The following is a 21,067-nucleotide window of genomic DNA, read 5'->3' as shown; positions in this document are numbered from 1 at the left end:
AGAAAATAACCTCTATCATTTAGATCTTAATGTTAGCCTCCATAATTGAACTCAAAGTAGCCTTTCCCTTGGCTTGACATTCCTGTCCTGCCATGTTAAAAATAGCTTGTCCATAGCTGTCTGTTCCCAGGATGAGCCTAGCAAAGCCATCCTCACTATGCAGACACAGTGAGTGGCTTGGTAGGGTCCTGTAACCCACCACCAAGCCTTTCCTCAACTACAGATGTGTGCGGAATTTGACATTTCAAATAGTGGTGAAACAGTAAGTAAATATCCGTGTTTATACCCTTTTTTATGTGGCACAAGGGAGTGAGCCGAGCACCTCACAGGTACACAGTATCACTGAACAGCCTTTCGAGACCAGTGGGTTTGTTCTGTATCCTTAAATGAAGGAGAAAGAGCATGAGACTCCACAGCCCTGCTCCACCATCAATGGGGCTCCCTGGGTGCTGTGCATGGTGCTGAGAGAGGAGAAACCCCACAGCCCTGCCCACCCTCCATGATGCTCTCTGGGTGCCGTGCATGGTGCTGAGAGAGGAGAGACCCCACAGCCCTGCTCCATCCTCCATGGGGCTCCCTGGGTGCTGTGCATGGTGCTGAGAGAGGAGAGACCCCACAGCCCTGCCCACCCTCCATGGGGCTCCCTGGGTGCTGTGCATGGTGCTGAGAGAGGAGAGACCCCACAGCCCTGCCCACCCTCCATGGGACTCCCTGGGTGCTGTGCATGGTGCTGAGAGAGGAGAGACCCCACAGCCCTGCCCACCCTCCATGGGACTCCCTGGGTGCTGTGCAGGGTGCTGAGAGAGGAGAGACCCCACAGCCCTGCCCACCCTCCATGGGGCTCCCTGGGTGCTGTCCATGGTGCTGAGAGAGGAGAGACCCCCACAGCCTTGTCTGACCACCCGTGGGACTCCCTAGGTGCTGTCCGTGATGCTGAGAGAGGAGAGACCCCTACAGCCCAGCCCCACCCTCCATGGGGCTCCCTGGGTGCTGTGCACGGTGCTGCCACACAGGGCTAGGGATTGAATCCAGTTTCTTGTATGTGTAGGAGATGTTTTCTACACAGTGCACTGTCTCCCAGCCTCTTGCTCTCTGTGCCTTTGGAATAAACTGCAGGGCAGCTACTAGAACCTTACTAGGGGCTTCAAAGAATCCTGCCTTTGCACCAGGCTTTGATTCCATGAGCCCTGTGCCAGGCAGAAGGGCAGGGCTGTCTTATTCTGAAGCAAGGCCGTGGAAAGGGTTTCCTTACACCTTAAAGGAGCCTTCAGTCCGGAGACCTCATAGGCTCTTTGATGCACAGATGTCCACCAGGCTGGCCATCGACATAGGTGCTGGTGGTCCAGCAGGGAGCCAGCCAGGCCTTTGCTCTCGTGCAGGAAGTTTCAGAGCATTTGACGGGTATTGGCAGTGCCCGTGGGACCTGCCCCCCAACCCCTGGCTGGAGCCCGCCTCTCATGCTGCCCCTCCGTCCTGCTGCAGCCCCTGGGAGATGAGCTCTCAGAGGCAGGCCCAGTGCCTCCCCACTGAGACCACCCAAGGCCAGAGCAGCCTCTGTTACATGGACAGAGCCGAGACTCTGGGGGTGGCAGGCACAGTTGGGGGCTTCCTGCTGAACTATTTCAGTATCACGCCAAGTCACCACAAGAACCAGGAGTCAGGGCTAGAAGCAGAGCAGAGAAGGAGACTAGAGCAGGTTGTTGTCCGTGCGAGAAAGGGGCCGGGGTCAGATACAGACATGCAGAGAAGCGCCCTGGAGTGAGGCACGAAGCCCTTCTGCTTAGCCAGGGGGCTGGGTGTCAGAAGTTTGGGGCCCAGACTTTAACCTTCAGAAAGGTGTGCACAGGGAGCAAGTTGAGCACACACATCACAGCGCACAAAGGTGCAGGTTCAAGCCCCCAGCTCCCCACCTGTAGGGGACGCTTCATGAATGGCGAAGCAGGGCTGCAGGTATCTCTCTGTCTTTCTCCCTGTTTCCCCTCCCCCTTTTCAATTTCTCTCTGCCCTAGCAAATAAAAATAAATATTAAAAAAGAGAGAGAAAATGTGTACTTGGTCACACAACGACTGGGGTAGTCCATTGCTATATGTTCAAGTACAAAGCGGACATAGAAATCAACAGTGTATGGGAGTCAGGCGGTAGCGCAGTGGGTTAAGCACACATGGTGCAAGGACCGCGGCGGAAGGATCCCGGTTCGAGCCTCCGGCTCCCCACCTGCAGGGAAGTCACTACACAGGCGGTGAAGCAGGTCTGCAGGTGTCTGTCTTTCTCTCCCCCTCTCTGTCTTTCCCTCCTCTCTCCATTTCTCTCTGTCCTAACAACATCAATAACAACAACAATAATAACTACAATAACACAACAAGGGCAACAAAAGGGAAAATAAGTAAATAGAAAAAAAGAAAAGAAAAGAAATCAACAGTGTAGGGCCAGGTGGTAGCACCCATGTTACAATGCGCAAGGACCCGGGTTTGAGTCCCCGGTCCTCACCTGCAGGGGGGAAGCCTCACAAGCGGTGAAGCAGTGTTGCAGGAGTCTCTCTGTCTCTTTCTGTCTATCCCCCCTTCCTTCTCGATTTCTGGCTGTCTCTATCCAATAAATCAATAAAGATAATACAAAATTTAAAAAAGAGAGAGAGAGAGAGAAAGAAAGGAAGGAAGAAAGAAAGAAACAGTGTGTTCATACTGGCGGGAACCTGGGCAGCAGCACAGCGTAGTCAGCTCCACCTCGTGCCGCACTGTGCAGACGGACACTGGCAGGCGCCTCATTCGGATCAGCTTTAGTGGTCGAGCCGCTCTATAGCACTTTTTGCAAACTTGATTCTCTGCAAAATGTGAAACACAGGGGAGGTAGTTGGAGAGAAAGACAGCATATCTGTTTTGTAGGGCTGAGCAAATAGAAATAAAGAAATAATTTGCCTGGGCAGTAACTGTTAAAGTAGGCCTGCGGTTCCTTCAGATGAGTTCTCGTGGTCCCAGGGCAGTAATAACTCAAGAGTGGCTGTGCTGTATCATCAGCGCTCTGAGTCCTTGGCCAGGCACTTTTACTGTAAAGAGAAACGCAACGCCAATTAAAGGGCCTGTGTCTCTTTTTTATTTTTCCTTAAATGATGAAGAGCATTCCCCCCAGAGAAAAGAAGACTCCCTCCCCCCCACACACACAGTCTGTATGAAATCAAGACACATTTTTTGTTCTTATTAAACAGGACTTTATTCAAAACTCTTGAGAATCTCACAGCCGAACTTAGATAAATATTTCATGTACCATCTTAAGATGCAATCATTTATATTAATTTTAGTGCTCTGATTTCTGTTTGTTTTCAGATCTGTGAAAGCAAACATTTTCTATGATGACTTATATCTGCAAGTTGTCAATTGAACTCAATTGCTTAAGACTTATCTTTATAAATAAAGGGAACAGGATAATACGAAACAGCTCTACTTATTTTTATTATCTTTCTCTCTCTCTCTCTCTCAACAGAAGTGCTGTTGAAAGATTTCTTTTTCCTTGGAAGGCATAAGCCATGGCCTCGGTGAATGCCCTGTCCCCTAGAACAGCAGGTCAAGCTGACCGGGGGCCCTGCAACATTCTCCCCAGGCTGCCTCTTTACACTTTCCTTGGAAGCTGTTTTTTTTTTTTTTTTTTTTTTCATCTCTCACCAGCCTTCTAGAACCTTCCCCCTAACCTAAGTAACCCCTTACCAGCCAGGGAGTTACTTTCAAGCTGTCCTTTTAGTCTTGCTTGTCTCGTGTTGGCTTCTCCCCGGGGGGGGGGGGGGGGGGCATGCTTTGATCTGTGGGACCCTGTGCAGACTCCACCGGCTCACAGCTCCGTGCTCCCCCTCTCTGTACCTGCTGGAACCTGCAGGTACGCCCTGTTACTTTGAAAGCTGGTGTGGTAATGGTGGGTTTCTTCATCTGTAGCGTCAGGCACAGGTGGGATTTATTCTTCGTTCACAAAGGTTAAATCCCACCTGGAGTGAATGTGAGGGCCTGGCAGGCAGGGGACAGGCCGGCGGGCTCCTGAGAGCACAGGCTCAGAGCCAGAGCTGAACCCCCACGAGGGGAGAGTGAGACGGGGTGAACCAGCAGCAGAGAAAACAAGGACGGGGCTGGAACTGGAAAGAGCTGTGATCAGAGTCCAGAGAACCACAGCCAGGGAGGCGCTCGCTGCAGCTCGCACGGTCAGGCCAGTGCGAAGGAGAGAAAGTTGTAGGAGACAGGGAAGCAGACAAGGCAGCACCAGACACAAGGTCCTGGGCCCTGGTCCTGGTCTACTTGCTGCCCCTGGGGCCAGAGACAAGCCTCGAGGGGGAAAGAGAGGCCCTGGTAAATCAAACCAGCAAGGCCGGCCGGGTGAGTCCTACAGGGCTTCAGAACCGGGCAGAGGTGGGGTGGAGACAGTAGGTGCACTGTCTCTGTATACCTACTCTGTTAGGAATAAACAGGGACGGGCAGCAGATAGTACAGTGTTCACGCAAACAGAGACTCATGCCTGAGCCTCCGAGGTCCCAAGTTCAATCCCCAGCACCACCATAAACTAGAGCTGAGCAGGGCTCTGGTCCAAAACCAAAACAGAAACTGCCGTCTTTACTCACAATGGAATACCACTCAGCCGTAGAAAAGGTTGAATCTTCTGCTCTCCCGTGGACGGAACTGGAGAGCGAGCAGGCTATAATGAAAAGAAAAAACAAAAGGAAACCAAAAAAGCTGGAGGGAGAAGGCCACCTACGTGGTTCCGTCACCAGCACGGGATTGTAGAGACGAGCAGAGGGACGGACAGGGGCCAGACCAAAGCTGTTACAGGGGTCTGCAAATCTGAGGACACTGTGGCGTCCGGGGTGGGGGTGTGAAGTGGAGGCCTCTCACTGTTGCTTTTGTGCAGGACCCTGGCATCATGGGCGGTCCAGGTCTCTGGCCTCTTATCCCCATCTCCTGCCCATGCTCACGCCCATTGTGTGCTGGGCACCCGCAGACGAGTCCCCGTAGGGACGGTGGGGAGATCCCTCCGGGCTGGCCTTTCAGCAGGCTCTTCCTGTCTCCCCTCTGTCCCTCACAGGCTTCATGGCGGGCTCTCAGAGAACCCCCCAGATGTCTCAGTACGGACCCCAGCAGACAGGCCCCTCCATGTCACCCCACCCCTCCCCCGGAGGCCAGATGCACCCGGGCATGAGCGGCTTCCAGCAGAGCAACTCCAGCGGGGCCTACACACCGCAGATGAGTCAATATGGACCCCAAGGTAAGCTGTCAGGACGGCCCAAGGCGGGGCCCCAGGTGAGGGTGCTGTCGGGTCCTCAGTCCTTGGGTACCCTCCAGGCGGAGACCCCTTGAATGTCACCGTGGGGCAGGGGAGGTGTTGTATTGGCTTTGTGAACCTTGCAGCCCAGCTGTGAGCCCTGGCACCACATGGCAATGCCAGAGCACTGGGGGAAGCTCTGATGCTATAGCTGGTTCCCTCTCTATCTGAAAGGAGCTCTAAAATTGCTCCGTGACATTTTTGTATCTGGTTCCTATGAACTGATGGTACGAATGGTCACAGCGGAGGAGGCCAGAGGTGGTTCACCCAGTAAAAAATGTGCCTCAGCATGTGTGATGCCTCCATTCTAGCCCCAGCTCCACACAGGAAGACCATGGGGGTGGGGAGGCGGGGGAAGCTCCAGGCTCCACGGATGGTGATGCCCCAGTGTCTCTCCTGTCATCCCCCATCTCTCTCTCTCTGAGCAAAACAAGCAAACAGAAAGAATGAAAAAAGAGATTTGCAAATCTTGCAGACATTACAAAAATAAATAGATAAAAACAGTAATCACGGCAGTGAAGTCACAAAGCAACCTGGTATGCACCACGGGGCCAGCAGGCCCTTCCTGCGGCCCATGAGCTTGAATTCTGAGCTGGGGTTCGAGCTGCCCATTGAGGAAATGCTCCCTCTTGTGGCCGGGGTTTCACACTGTTGATTTCCTGTGAGTTCCCTGGCCTCTTCTTCTGGAGTGCCTCAGGAAGCTGTGTCAGGAGACAGGGTCCCCACCTTCCCTGTCACTTCCAGTCTCCCTCTCAAGACAGGAGACAGAGCCTCGGATGGGCCTGTCTCCCTTAAGAGGGAGGTCAAGAGAGGAGAGACACAAACGGCCCCCAGTGTCCACTGCACTGAACCCCAGCCTCCAGGAGGCATTCTTTGCGGCCTCACCCGGAACCCCCCTTCTGTCACAGCTCTGAACCCCAGCTGCAGGCCAGTAATTTTCAAGTCACTCCTGGCGATCAGGCTTGGAGTCGAGCCCCTTGCTTACGTCGGTGTGTTTGAATCCTGTGGGTCCAACCTGGAGACTCAGATGTGCCGGTCTTGCTGTCTCCCAGCTGGGCTGTCCCCCCAACCCCCAGGCCTGCAGGCTTTCTTTCCAAAGGAACCTGAGACCCTCAGTCCCACTGTGCAGCAAGGTCCCCAGCCTAACGTTGGCGGGTTGACTGCAGAGCAGGCATCCCTGGCGTTGGAGAGCTGCATCAGAACGCTCCAAACACCTATTCCTGCGCAGTTTCTTCTCCCTCCCTCCTTTCCTCCTTTCCTTCCTTCCTTCCTTCCTTCCTTCCTTCCTTCCTCCTCCTGTCTGTAGCCAAAAAGGATGCAGACTTTGAGCTTGGCTTGATCCCCTCTCCGCCACGATCTGGACAGTTCTCTGTGTCCTCAGTTCCCGTGACCCTGGAAACTTCAGTTCCAGCCACCAGTGAGTCCCCGGCACTCAGAGTGCCCCCGTCTGCCCGCTGCACCCTCACTGACACTCAGGTGTCCTCCAAGCTGGGCTCCCGCACCGTCCCAAAAGATAACTTGAGAGAGATTTGGAAAGCCAGGCTGCAGCTGGCAATCCACACAGAACACACAGGCTCTTGCTCAGGCGGAAGGAAGGATCTGGAGACAGTTCTCAGAACTGGAGAGCAGGTGAGCCCAGCACTGAGCCACAGACTCTGAGTGCTTCCTGTAGCCATGGAAACCGGGCTGGACTCTTGTGGAACCGCCTCTGGCAACTCAGCCTCTGCTGTTCTCAGAATCAGACCCCGGCAGAGACTCTTCCCTAAAGCAACAAACTAAGAAGGCACTTTAGAACTCTGCGACAAGGAAGTTGCTGTTGCTGTTGATGCATTCCTCCTTCTCCTTCTCCTTCTCCTTCTCCTTCTCCTTCTCCTTCTCCTTCTCCTTCTCCTTCTCCTTCTCCTTCTCCTTCTCCTTCTTCCCCTTCCCCATCCCCTTCCCATTCTTCTTCTTCTTCTTCTTCTTCTTCTTCTCCTTCTCCTTCTCCTTATTCCCCTTCCCCTTCCCATTCTTCTTCTTCTTCTTCTCCTTCTCCTTCTCCTTATTCCCCTTCCCCTTCCCATTCTTCTTCTTCTTCTTCTCCTTCTCCTTCTCCTTATTCCCCTTCCCCTTCCCATTCTTCTTCTTCTACTTCTTCTTCTCCTTCTCCTTCTCCTTCTCCTCCTTCTCCTCCTCCTCCTCCTCCTCCTCCTCCTCCTCCTCCTCCTCCTTCTCCTTCTTCTCCTTTTTGTCAAACCTTGGTCTTCCAGAATCATTAAGCTTTCAGGTTCTTTGCTACAGAGCACTGAAGCCCAAAGGGATCTCATATCCCCAGAAAGCAAACACCTCTCTGGGAACCGCTTGTCTTCTCAAACGTGAGAACATCTGGCTGGTTGTTTCTTTGGAAGTTCTTGGAATTCCCAGTGTCCCGTGGATCTGTCTGGCTTCAGCCCAGGTGCCTTTTAGGCTAAGGCAGCCCTGCCAGATTCCATGTCTGACAGCTCGGATGTACTTTCAGGAGGATTTTTGTTTCTCTTTTCTTTCTTTGTTTCTTTCTTTTTAACTGCTACCAGGGTTATTGCTGGGGGCTCAGTGCCAACACTATGAATCTACCATTCCCAGGAGCCATTTTTCCTTTCTCTCCCCCCCCCTTATCTGTTTTATATGATAGGACAGAGAAAAATTTGTGGTGGGGGTGGGAGTGGGACAGACACAGAGGGAGCAAAAGAGAGACATCTGCAGCCCTGCTTCATTAGTCGTGAAGCTTTCCTCCTGCAGGTGGACAGCGGGGGCTTAACCCAGGGTCTTTGTACACAGTAATATGTGTGCTTAACCGGGTATGCCACCCCACCCCCCAACTCGTCTCTCTTTTTGTTAAAGACAGACATCCTCCTGAGTCTAGGTTGCTATTCAAGATCATTTTAAACAAGGATGCTTATTCCCGATACTCAGCACCGTGTAGCCTTGGAGAAACTGGGTGCTCAGACAGACAGCCTCCTGGACTCCTTGCCTGGTCCCCTGTGCTCTGTGCTTAAACTCGGGGGCCCCTTCTCCCTGTGCCTTTCTTAGCAAGCTGAGCAGCAGCGTCAGACAGATGCCACAGCTGTCCTCATCCGCTTAATGACTCACATGGTTAGTGGAGTTTCCAGCCTGTGCCAGGGTGTGTGCTGACCTCCCAGCAGCCAGGCCCTCAGCTGATCAGCCTGTTTCAGGCTGGGTCCATTCAGCCTATGCAAGCTCTCAGGGGGGCCACGAGCACTGACACCAGTGTTTCCTAACTGTCCCTGAGTCCTGGGGCCGTTCCTCAGTGTGTGTCCCCTGTGAGCCTGCCAGCCCTCACACTCTGCTAGGTGACAGATGGCAACCGTGCCCCTTGGCAGGTGGAGAAACTGAGGCACAGAATAGAGAAACAGTGTCACTGGGATGCACGAAGGTCATGCCAGGATTGACCTTGAGGCTGGCCCATCCTCTCCCTGCAGGTGTGAGAGGCCTGGGTGCAGGGACCAGGCCTGGTCACTAGCACGTCACTTCCCATATCTTAGGTGTGAAGTCCTTCATCCAGTGGTCACTAGAGGGACAAACTGACAAGATAAACTCAGGCCAGACAGGTGGCATGGCAGGTAGAGTGCCTGTCTTCCATCAGCACATGGCAGCACCCAGGGAGCCCCATGGAGGGTGGGCAGGGCTGTGGGGTCTCTCCTCTCTCAGCACCATGGACAGCACCCAGGGAGCCCCATGGATGATGGGGCAGGGCTGTGGGGTGTCTCCTCTCTCAGCACCATGCACAGCACCCAGGGAGCCCCATGGAGAGTGGGGCAGGGCTGTGGGGTCTCTCCTCTCTCAGCACCATGCACAGCCCCCAGGGAGCCCCATGGAGGGGTGGGCAGGGCTGTGGGGTGTCTCCTCTCTCAGCACCATGCACAGCACCCAGGGAGCCCCATGGAGGTTGAGGCAGGGCTGTGGGGTCTCTCCTCTCTCAGCACCCTGCACAGCACCCAGGGAGCCCCATGGAGGTTGAGGCAGGGCTGTGGGGGTCTCTCCTTTCTCAGCACCATGCACAGCACCCAGGGAGCCCCATGGAGAGTGGGGCAGGGCTGTGGGGTCTTTCATAGAGAAAACAAAGAGCACCTACAGTCCTGCTTCACCTCTCAGGTGGAGGCCAGGCAGGGGCTTGAACCTGGATCCTTGAGCCTGATCATGTGCGCATTCATCCAAGTGCAGCCCCACCCAGTCCCACCATGTGCCTGCTGTTAAAAGATGATGAGAGGGGCGAGTGGTGGCACACCCGGTTGAGTGCACACTCCAGTGGCAAGGACATGGGTCCAAGCTCCGTCCCCACCTGCAGGAGGGAAGGTTCACAAGTGGTGAAGCCTATCTGCATCTCTCCTCTCCCTCTCTCTCTCTCTCTCTCTCTCTCTCTCTCTCTCCCTTTCCCTATATCTCCTGTCCCTTTCAACTTTTCTCTGTCTCAATCCAAAGCAAATAAACTATGTTTTTAAAAAAAATCAGGACACAGGCTGGGAGTCTGGATGACCTGGCAAGGCCCATGTTCAGCAGGGAAGCAGAAGCCAGACCTCCCACCTCCTGCACCCCATAATGACCCTGGGTCCATACTTCGATGGGATTAAAGGCTAGGAAAGCTATCAGGGTGGTGGGAATTGTACCCCTCTTATCCTGTAGTCTTGTCAATGTTTCCATTTTTAAAATAAATAAATTTAAAAGATAAATAAATAAATAAATGAAAGAGTCATCTGGGAGCTGTGGAATCACAGAGGCAGGAAGCCCCAGAAAGGCTCCAGTGGCCAGACTAAAACAGAGGAGAGGCGATGGTGTGATCCAGGACAAGGCGGCGGTCAGCGGTCAGCAAGCCTGTCAGCAGGTGAACCGCCTGGCTGCGGGCTGCCCCTCTCCCCATTCCCTAGCACAGCCCCATGTCTGCCATCCTCAAGGGGCTTAAACACCACTCCCAAGGCTGAACCACGCACCACAGGCGGCCTGCAGATAGACACACACCCCCAACCCTTCCTCAACCTTTATGATCAGTTTCCACCTGGCCTAAGAAGCTAATGAGAAGCACCGTCTAAGTTTCCACAAGGTGGGAGACTTGGCTTCTCAGGTCAAGCAGAGTCCCTGTGGGGACTAGGACACTCCCTTGGCGTGTGCTTCTGAGCTCCGATTCAGGACCCCCCCCCCCCCCAGCAGCAGAGGAACTCAGCGGGAGGCTTTCCAAGTCTTTTCTGGGTGTGCCAGTGTTGGAGCACCCCCCGCCCCGGTTACAGAAAGCTCTGGGTTTAGTTAGCACAGCCTGTGAGAGAGAGAAGGAGACAGAGGAGGATGTGCAGCCCAGCCCCGTCTCCATCTTGCCTGGAGGACAGCTCCATGCACACGCACCCCATCGACGGGAGAGGGGTGAGAGGAGGAGGGGGGCAAAGTGGCTCGGCTGCTTCCCCGGCGTTGAGGGTGTGCAGGGAGTAGAGGGGGTGACCTAGACGCAGACCCATGGGACGCTGAGGACCCACATTGGGCCACCTGTGCGTTGGGTCTTGCTGGCACCTCTCCAATCCCCTTTTCCTGACTGAGGATGGGGCAGGGGCGGGTCCCCTACTGGTGTCCCCCCACAGAGCGCTGAGAGCCAGGGCCTCTCGGTTGTTTCAGTTGTTTTAGTCACTTGCAAGTGTTGAAGCATTCGTGTCAGATGGTTTGGGATCTTCTGCTGCCCATTGGTTGCTTCAGGAGCTGGTCAGGAGTTCCCTGGGACAGAGCGGGGAGTCCCATGGGCTCCTCACACACGGGAAAGTGGGGAGCCATGACCTCGGGGCCCCCACAGAGGAGGGATGGAGCATTGGTGTGTGGTGTCCATCGCTGGACAAAGCCCACCTGCAGGAGTGTACACACACAAAAACTCCTGTTGAACAAGTGTTTGTTTCCCTCCTAGGTAACTACTCCAGACCCCCCACGTACAGCGGGGTCCCCAGCACCGGCTACAGCGGCCCCGGGCCCGGCATGGGCATCAGCGCCAACAGCCAGATGCACGGCCCTGGGCCCGGCCAGCCATGTGGAGCCATGCCCCTGGGACGCATGCCAGCGGCAGGGATGCAGAGCCGGCCGTTCCCCGGCGGCCTGAGTAGCATGACACCCAGTTCGCCCGGCCTGGCCCCACAGGGGACCCCAGGCATGGGCCCCCCGATGCCCACCATCAACCGCAAGGCCCAGGAGGCGGCCGCCGCCGTAATGCAGGCCGCAGCCAACTCGGCGCAAAGCAGGTAGGCCTGGGAGGTGACCTTGGGGGAGGGAGTCACCAGGCCACCGGCAACTCCGTGGGAAGCTCTGAGGCCTCCCTACCAAGTCCCCGAGTCTAAAAGCAAGTTGGAGCTCTAAGTCACCCAGGAGGACTTTTCTCTCCGATTTTTTTTCACCCCACCACCTCCCCCGTGAAAATGTTGGAGAAAAGCAGACACTCCCCCCATGTGTGCATATATGTGCGATCCGTGTCTCTGTGTGTGACGTGTGAGGTCTCTCTATCGCCTCGTGGTGTCCCGTGCTGGCGCCTCCCCGTGGGGACACCGCTCTGTCCGTGCGCCCTTCCTTCCATCGGAGCTAAGATGAGGCATCACGCACAGGTGGGCGTGGGCCTCAAGCCATACTGGGTTTGTTTGGTTGAAAATAGAAACATTTATTTACTGGACAGAGACAGAGAGAGATTAGAGGCGGGGAAGAGAGAGGAGAGGAGAGAGACACCTACAGCCCTACTTCACTACTCATGAAGTTTTCCCCCTGCAAGTGGGGTGCAGGGGCTTGAACCCAGGTCCTCGCACATAGTAACAGGTGCGTTCGACCAGGAGTGCCAAGTAACAGGTGCGTTCGACCAGGAGTGCCATCGCCTGTCCCCCACATACTTGTTTTTGACCCTGACTTTCCAAGTGAATCCCCAGAGCCTTTCCTGACACATGTCAAAAAGGAGCACATGGACAAGGCAGAAGTATCTTTCCAGCTAGCGCCTAAGGACGCGCTCTGAGTCAGGGTTAACAGAGAGAAGAGTAGATCTTTAGGCAGCCCATGGAAAACAGAGAAAGCTCAGGCTTTTTGTTCAAGTGGAAATCAGAGTTGATAGGCACATCTCTTTCTACTTGGGTCCTTTGGCTGCTTCTCCTGAAGCTGCTTTTGGGGTGTCGGGCTCACCCAGTGTCAATAATATAATAAGAATAGATATCTCTTAAGGAATTCAAATGAAAATCTGAGCCTCTTTCCCCTTTCTCTGACTCTCTTCTCTTTCTCTCCACCCCCCCCATATTTCTCATCCACATGACAATGCCTCAAAATTTTCTGAACCGCCAAAGCACAGCTCTAACCCAGCCCCCTACAAATGTGGGGGAATGTTTGACGCCCCTTCAGGAGAGCTGGCTACCTCTCTAACCAGGGCCGTGGTGGCCTACCCGGAGTCACAAGTCACCCAGCACCTTAGACAGGGAGCTAGGAAGGAGAGAGCCTCGGGGATGAGCACATCAGAGTCTCACCACGCCAGCCAGGAGATCCATTTATACTGACGCACTCACTCCCCTCCCACACTGCCCGCCTTTTCATTTCCTGTTTCTGACCAGTGGGTCACCCTGAGCCTGGCCCTCACCTCCCAGAATTTAACTGGACGGGAGGGGGTGGCGTTACTGTCGTCATTATTAATCGTCACCTTTGCCAAAGTCAGAGCCAGGCCTCTTCCCGACTCTCAGTGGAGATAAGATCCGAGAGCCTCGCTTTTCTCTCTCCTTCACCCTGCGCCCCCACCCCACCCTGTTTTCATTCTGACGGGTTAGTTAAGCCACCCAGCTGCACCCCCCCAGCTGTGGGTGTGGGGGAACCCCCCCCCGCCGCCTTGTCTGTGGAAGGAATCCCAAGAAGCTCTTCTTCTCTCTGCTTTAGGCCACCCTACGTTAGGTTGCCAGCTTATCCCAGCCAGCCCGGGGCTGGCGGACGCCCCCTGTTTCCTTCCCAGCACCCCAACTATGGCAACTCCCAGGCGTCACTGGTGCACCAGCCTGACCAGTACGGGTAGGTAGACACCCCACCCCACCCCCGACTTGCCTCAGGACCTGGGCATTTTTTTTTCTTTTTCTTTTTCTTTTTTCTTTTCTTTTTTTGGAAGCTGTAAACGATCACTCCACCCAGCTGCAGGTTGCAACTTCCCCCACCCCCCAAAAAGTGGAAGACCCCCAGGGAATGCCATCTCGGAGGGGCTTGTCTCTGCGTCTGTGCTGGGCTGCCCGCTTGTTTGTTTCCTGTCCTGTCGTCCCTGCCAGCGAGCAGCTCCCTTGGGTGCAAAGCCTTGCATGGACCACCCCCCCCCCCCGCCCCCCTCGGCCCCATCCGGTCCTCCCAACACCTATCTGCATGGCCTCTGCCCTCCCGCCTGGGAAACCATGCGCCCTGCTGTCATCATTGTGGCATCCACTCGTGTCCCGTCTCTCTGTCCTCATGGTCATGTGATTGTCCTGCCCGTCACTTCAGCAGCCTGCCCTTCCCCACCCACTCCTGCAAGGGACCCCGAGTTCAGAGCACAGAGCCACCACCTAGGCAGAGAGAGTACCCGTGAAGCTTTCGCCACCATCACAGAGGAAACCCACATGTCCCAAGCTCCCCACCCACTGTCCCCATGGTCTCCTGTAGCTCTCGGAGACGAATGACCCCTGGACATGCACTGAGAAGCGCAAGCAGCGTTACGGCCACTCATTTCGGCACAGGAATTACACATAGCAGCAAAAAGTATCTCCCGCCCCCCCGCCCCCACCACCACCCCAAAGAACTGTCTGCTGTCTGGCTGTCACCACTTCTCAGGTGCTAACTGCTCTCAGGGTGGGTCATTGCCATCACTCCACAGAGTCAGGCTGAGTCTCTCCTGGGGCACTGAGCCCAGCGCAGGGACAGCTTGGTCCCGGGACACGGAGAGGAGAGGAGGCGGCTGGCTCGGTCATGAGACAGAGCAGGCTCTTTGGACAGTCTTGCTGGTCAAGACTGCATTTGTTTGTCTAGACAGCAAAAGGCGACAGTGATTGTCCCCCCGGAGCTCTACCTCCTGTAGCCAGGCTCTGCATGCGAGACACCAAACAGAGAATTCTGGACAGAGGGAGTTGCGATGTGGAGCTTGGCATACATACATAGTGGGGGACAGTTGTTTCTACCACCACTCTTTGGAAAGAGAGAGCGATAAGCAGGAGGAGGAGGAGAAAGCTTCCTCCAGTGCATTGGGGGAGCCGGGCTTGAACCTGGGTCACAGGCATGGCAAAGCAGCACACTACCCAAGGGGTGACGTTGCCAGCCCCCACTTTTGCTTATCCTGCCCGGGGTGCCTTCAAGGTCACTGAACAGAGCAATGAGGGGAGAGCAGATCACCCACCATCAGCTGCCAATTGAGAGGCTCTGTCCTTCTCCTCCAGCTCAGAGCTCCAGCCAAGCCACTCTCAGCAGCTGCGCCAGAGGGCTTGTCCGCGGCAGGCATCTCTCGGAGCCCAGGGTCCTCTGCTCCGGGTAGAAAATCAGCGTCCCTCCCCCCCCCCCCCCCCCCCGGCAGTGGATGGCCCGCAGGTCAACCTGCAGCCTCCAGACTGCTCCTGAATGGAGAAAAGATGATGAAGAGGTCGGAGGGCGTCTGCGCGGGTCTTAAAAAGCTCACCTGGCAAAGGATTCTTTTCTGCAGCCCCTGAGCTCTGAGCTGTGCCTGCCGGCTGTGTCTGCGAGACTTTTTATCTTTTTAATATCTGCTTTATTTTTATCTTTATTGGATAGAGACAGAGAAATTGAGGGGGGATGAAAGCTACCTGCAGACCTGCTTCACTACTCATGAAGCAGGTGGGGGCCGGGGGCTTGAACCCAGGTTCTTGTTTGTGATGGCATTTGTGCTCACCTTGGTATGCCACCAGCCAGCCCCAAAAAGCTCTTGAAAGAAGAGTATGACTTCTACTTGAAGTCGGCCTGCCTTTACACCTTTGCAGTGCACATCATCATTACCTGGGAGACTGACTGACTGACTGACTGACTGACTGACTGACTGACTGACTGACTGACCTGGAACAGAAGTCAGGGGAAGAGAAAGCTTGCTTGGCTGTGTTTTGCTGCAGTGGGTCACAGCCTTCGATTCTCTACATGCTCTCGCTCAGCCTACAACTGAGAGTTTTGTTTTGTTCTGTTTTGTCTTGTGCTTCTGTCACCTGTCCTCCCCTCGCTGGCAGCCCGCGTCGCAAGGCCATTTTGCTCAGCATCACTTGGCTCCTCTGGAGAGGCAGAAGCGGCCAGAAGCAGGTCTTCACGGAGTCTGTCCCCGTGGCTTCTTTCTCAGGCCAGCCTCCCAGAGAGCCAGCAGAATCCAGGAGGCAAATTAACGGTGCTGGTGGCGAGTGAGCGCACACAACGAGACACAGAAAGTGCTGGGGGGAAGGAAGGATTGTGGTAGTTAGGCCTCTGGCGCTGTCAGCTGCTTGGAAATCAGCTCCTCAGCAGGACGGGTGTCCCCTGTTGGGAGCTAAGTCCTTCCTGTCTAAATGGGACATCCACCTGCAGTGTGAATCTTACTGCTCAGGCAGCAGCAGCTCAGGGGAGCAAGAATACCCCATCACGTGTCGCTGGAAATGATGGATCTGTCGTGTCTGTCCGGGACATACCTCCAGGGACACATGTCTGCTTTTTACTCAGAAAGGTGCACTGCTGTCTTCAGGGCTTTGCTGTTTTTATTGGATCAGTTGGGTTTTGCCTGCACATCTGGCTCCACTACTACTCCTGGAGGACACCTTTTCTTTTTTTTTAATAGAGCTGAGAGAGGGAAAGAAGGGGGGGGGGGTCGGGTGATGGCATGCCGAGTTAAGCGCACATAGTGCAGAATGCAAGAATCGACACTAGGATCCCAGTTCGAGCCCCCGACTCTCCACCTGCAGGGCGGTCGCTTCATAAGTGGTGAAGCAGGTCTACAGGTGTCTATCTTTCTCTCCCCCTCTTTGTCTTCCCTTCCTCTCTATTTCTCTGTCCTATCCAACAATAACAACAACAATGGGGGGAAAAATATGGTCTCCAGGAGCAGTGGATTCATAGTGCAGACACCGAGCCCCAGCGATAACCCTGTAGGCAGAAAAATAATAGTATTAATACAGCACACAGCCCAAGATGTAGCACAGGGAATAAGGTGCCGGGCTCTCAGACATGAAGTCTAAAGTTCAGTCCCCAACTTCGCATATGCCGGTGATGCTTTGTGTCACTTGGTCATTAGTCAGTAAATCTTTAAATAAATGATATAGGACGGGGGAAACAGCATAATTGTCCTGCAAAAGACTTTCATGCCTGTGTCTCTAAGGCCTTGGGTTCAGTCCCTAGCACCATATAAGCCAGAGCTGTGCTCTGATCTTCCTATGTCTTCCCATCTCTCTCTCATTAAAATAAAAATAAAGAAAACACTGACATGATGACAGCCTGGAGAGAGAAAGAGTCTTTGGCAGCCCTACCTACAGAGCTTCCCAGCCGAATAGGCTCACTTTACCTTCATTTTGAGCATAGCGACAGAATGTCATTATCCGCAGACCACCTAGAACTCTTCTGGGTCATGTCTCTCATTGTATCTTCGACACTGGGACTTCAGAAAGAGAGTTTACTCATGCGTCTGCTTGCAAAGCCTGTGCCCCTCCCCTTCTCCAAAGAGGTGTCTCAGAAACCAAGCCATTTTCATGATATACGTACAAGGGGGCGAATGTCCTTCCATGTCCTGTGGGTAAATGCCTGAGGGTGGTGTTGCTGGCTCCTAAGGTATTTCCATTGTTGTCTGTCTGAGGACTGTCCACACAGTGTGTGTGTTGGGGGGGGGGGCTCCCACCAGTGTCACAGGGCTCTCTCTCTTTCTCCACACTCTCACCCACACTTGCCATCTCTTGTTCTGTTAGTGCCAGCCATTCTCACGGGTGGGAGGTAGGGTCTCAGTGTGGCTTTGATGTGCATTTCTCTGGTGATAAGTGAAAAGGATCGGTTTATTCATGTCTGTGGACCATCTGAATGTCTTCTTTACAAAACTGTCTGTTCAGATCTTTTGGCCATTAAGAATATCTTTTAAAAAAAATACACACACACAAAAAAAAATAGCTCTGAACCACATGCCTCCATCTTAGGGGGATTGAGCATTCCTGGAGCTGTGAAGTTGGAGGGACTAGCTTCCTCCAAGCATTCATGTGGAGGGTTTCACACCCAGGGTGGCTTCCCCACTGGACTCATGAGTAGCCGTGCCCATCTGCGACCATCAGTTTCCAGCTTGTGTTAGTCACACACCTGGTGAAGCTGAGCCTGTTGAGAGTGTAGGTCCGTGAGCATCTCCCAGTCCTGTTTACATCAACGCTGAGTCTCTGTGGGGTCATGTGACCAGTGCGCAGAACAGCCACCATGTGCCTGGTTCCCCGGGGAGGGGACACTCAACGCCTGCAGCAGCCAGGACATGCTTACAGACAGGCTCTACAGAAGGAGGTGCAGAATGAGGTAAAGGCGGGACTCAGGGAAGCTGGCCTCCATACTGGGAGACAGGACAGGACAAGACAGCCCCTCCTGGGTATGGGACACAGCTGGCAGAGACTTGGAAAGAGTCGCTCATGTGGCAAGCTGTCCAGAAAACACAGGCTCAGGACAAGGATGCTCTTGATGAGAAATGGGAGACCCATCCCCTCACGGGAGGCACTGGCTGCCTATGAGACAGTCTGGGAAAGGCTCCAGGTAGTGTCTGTTCTTGGAATGGAACAGTCTGTGCGCTGACTGCCAAGCCCTGGCCATATGTGTAGGGATATGCTCCCGGCTGTGGGCCAGTGTGTCACTGAGGGTTTGGTGACCTGCAGGACTCAAGACCCATTCTTGGTGGCCATGTGTGCAGACAAAGTGATCCTCATCATGCTGAGAACACCCTGTCCTCCTCCTTCCCAAGCCATTGCCTCACACCATCGCCCTTTCAGCCTTCTAGAATGTTCTTCCCCAGGCCATTGTTGAGTGTTAGTTTGGACAGAATTTCCCTGAACGGTCTTTATAGTATTTAAAAAGGCAGGGGAAACTCACTTCCACCTTTGACGTTCAAACCTTCCAGTGGAAGTGGACCACGTCTGAACTTTTCCTGTAAGTTAAGAAACTGAACCCACTAACAGCAGGTATCCAAACAAGGAACAGTAATGTTTTACATTTGTCTTTGAGATCATCTCTTTTGTTTTCACTGTTTGACATTAAGAGCCATCAAATGACAGTTATTGGAGGTGGGGGGGGATCTGTAATTGTTGTTGATTTGGACTAACTAGCAGTCTTGTGGGCTTGACCCCTGCTACAATGGAACCTCGTCCACCACAACTCTGAAAAGTTTTTTTTTAAATAATTTCCCCCTTTTGTTGCCCTTGTTGTTTTTTTATTGTTGTAGTTATTATTGTATTGTTGCTGTTGTTATTGATGCCGTCCTTGTGGATAGGGTAAAGAGAAATGGAGAGAGTAGGGGAAAACAGAGGAGGAGAGAAAGATAGACACCTGCAGACCTGCTTCACCGCCTGGGAAGCGACTCCCCTGCAGGTGGGGAGCCGGGGGCTCGAACCTTACACCAGTCCTTACACTTCGCGCCATGTGCACTTAACCCCCTGAAAAATTTTTTAAAGGCATACTTATTTTACAGATTAAAAAAAAAAAAACAGACAACAGAGGCAGAAAACTTCTCAAGATTTTGCCCCTTGGCCTTCATCTCTCTCTCTCTCTATACCTTGTCATTTTCCTGGGAGTATTAAGTCATAGTTTAACCATCTCCCCACCCCCCACCCCATCATCCCCAGCAGTCGGAAATGACAGTGGGTGGGAGTCGGGCTGTAGTGCAGCAGGTTAAGCGCAGGTGGCGCAAAGCACAAGGACCGGCAGAAGGATCCCGGTTCGAACCCCGGCTCCCCACCTGCAGGGGAGTCGCTTCACAGGCGGTGAAGCAGGTCTGCAGGTGTCTTTCTCTCCTCCTCTCTGTCTTCCCCTCCTCTCTCCATTTCTCTCTATCTTATCCAACAACAACAACAATAATAACTACAACAGTAAAACAACAAGGGCAACAAAAGGGAATAAATAAATAAAATAAATATTTTTAAAAAAAAAAAAAAAATGACAATGGGTGACAGTGGTCTTCCTCAGATCAGTGAAGACCCCCTTTCCCCTTTGCAAGAGCAAAGCAACATTTATCTTCCACGAGGACAGACCAGACCTAACAATACCAAGTCATCAGAAAGATAGGACAGTGGGGGCGGGGGGGGGGGTAGCCAGAGCCCACTGGAGCTTCTTAGTGCTTCCTCAGCACCTCCCCTCCCCATCTCAGTGAACCCTACAAAGACAAGCAGCCGGGAGACTCTGTGTCCCTTTCATACAAGGATTGGGTGAGTTTCACCAGTAACCAGTTCTCAAGCTCTAACCAGTAGGGCTGGGGGCAGATTGGGAATGGTTTCATACTCACTCATTCTGTTCAATTCACAGTCATTCTCTCTAAGTCAAAGGAATGCTTTTTTTTTTCAACAACCACCACCCCCCATGCCTATTTGTCTTTCTTTCTGAGAATTCTGGCTTTTTGATGCAAGGCTACCCAGAAATATTAAAAGAAAAAAAAAAACTTTCTGTTTTACCCATTTTCAGCATGGGAAGCCCCTTTTGCTTGCTTTTGTAATTCCTGTACTGTTCCCTCCATCGCTGATTCTATGCCTGTGTACCAGACCTAACTGGAACTCTCAACACAGCGTCAGGAAGTGCCCTGTGACCAGTAAGGCACCATTCCTATGAATTTTAAAAACGAAAGACGGAATAAGTTGCCCAGAACCAGGGTTCTCTCTCCAGGAACTCGACCCTTGTATACAGACAGGAGAAACAGCTGCCCCCCCGCCCCTGGCCCAAAGGCCTCACCAGAGGCTCCCATCAGGCTCCCAGCCCCCCCACTCGCTCGGGCATCCATGTCAGCTTGTACATTCTCTCGTCGCAGGCAAGGAAGCTTCCCCAGCATGAACCAGAGTGGAATGATGGCCTCCAACTCTCCCTACAGCCAGGCCATGAACAACAGCTCCGGCCTCCTCAACACCCAGGCGTCGTCCTACAGCATAGCCCCTACCGTTGTCAACAGCTCCACAGGTAACAGCGTGCTCCACTGAGAGCACTGCAGCCCCAAGAACCCTCTCATCATCTGGTGCAAGTGGGGGGGCGGGAGGTCCTAAGATTTCTGCTCCTGAGGACTCCTCCCCATCTCTTCAGCTGTGTCCTAAAGACGGGAGAGGAGCCCTTCCCCTTTCTGTGCCTTAGCCAGCATCCATCCTCTCTGTACAGTACGTAGGCGTGCTCGATGTGGAAACGAGATGTTTTAGTCAGTCTTTGGGCATTCTTTTTTAAAAAATGTTGTATTTATGTATTTGTTGGATAGAAACAAAGAGAAATTGAGGTGGGGGGGGAGAGAGAAAGAGACCCGCAGCACTGCTTCACTGCTATTGAAGCTTCCCTCTTGCAAGTGGGGACTAGGAACTTGAACCTTATATATAAATTTAACATTGTCTGCAATGGATAAGATTCTGGGAGCATAGCTTCTTACCTGTGCATATATGTCACTCACCACACCCACCAACAACCAGAGAGGTGCCCCACACACACATACACACACACACAGCCTTCACTCCCCCTCCATATTCTTTCCAATGACAATCGTTTCCAGAACTAAAAATCAGTGTTGGTCATTATTGTGTGGATGAGGATGTCACTCTTGTTGTTTTTCAACAGTAACGTTTCAATGTCATTCATGAGAAGTGCAGACAGG

The 21,067-nt window shown here is 53.4% G+C and overlaps 1 protein-coding gene across 6 annotated transcripts in view; it reads left to right on the top strand.

Moving 5' to 3' along the window:
- The window catches only part of ARID1B (AT-rich interaction domain 1B), a 301,939-nt gene that overhangs the window by 236,299 nt on the left and 44,573 nt on the right, over positions 1-21,067 (top strand). For 5 of the 6 annotated variants that reach the window (XM_060205256.1, XM_060205255.1, XM_060205258.1 and 2 more), the window contains 4 exons: positions 5,056-5,235; positions 11,207-11,534; positions 13,186-13,314; positions 20,249-20,394. In XM_060205256.1, the coding sequence (XP_060061239.1) occupies positions 5,056-5,235; positions 11,207-11,534; positions 13,186-13,314; positions 20,249-20,394 (783 nt within the window). The remainder of the gene's footprint in view (positions 1-5,055; positions 5,236-11,206; positions 11,535-13,185; positions 13,315-20,248; positions 20,395-21,067) is intronic. The other variant, XM_060205257.1, reaches the window with a different exon arrangement.

Source organism: Erinaceus europaeus, chromosome 13, assembly GCF_950295315.1.
Source record: "Erinaceus europaeus chromosome 13, mEriEur2.1, whole genome shotgun sequence".
Lineage (NCBI taxonomy): Eukaryota > Metazoa > Chordata > Mammalia > Eulipotyphla > Erinaceidae > Erinaceus > Erinaceus europaeus.
The sequence above is the reverse complement of the archived record's forward strand: the minus strand, read 5'-3'. Positions and strand labels throughout refer to the sequence as shown.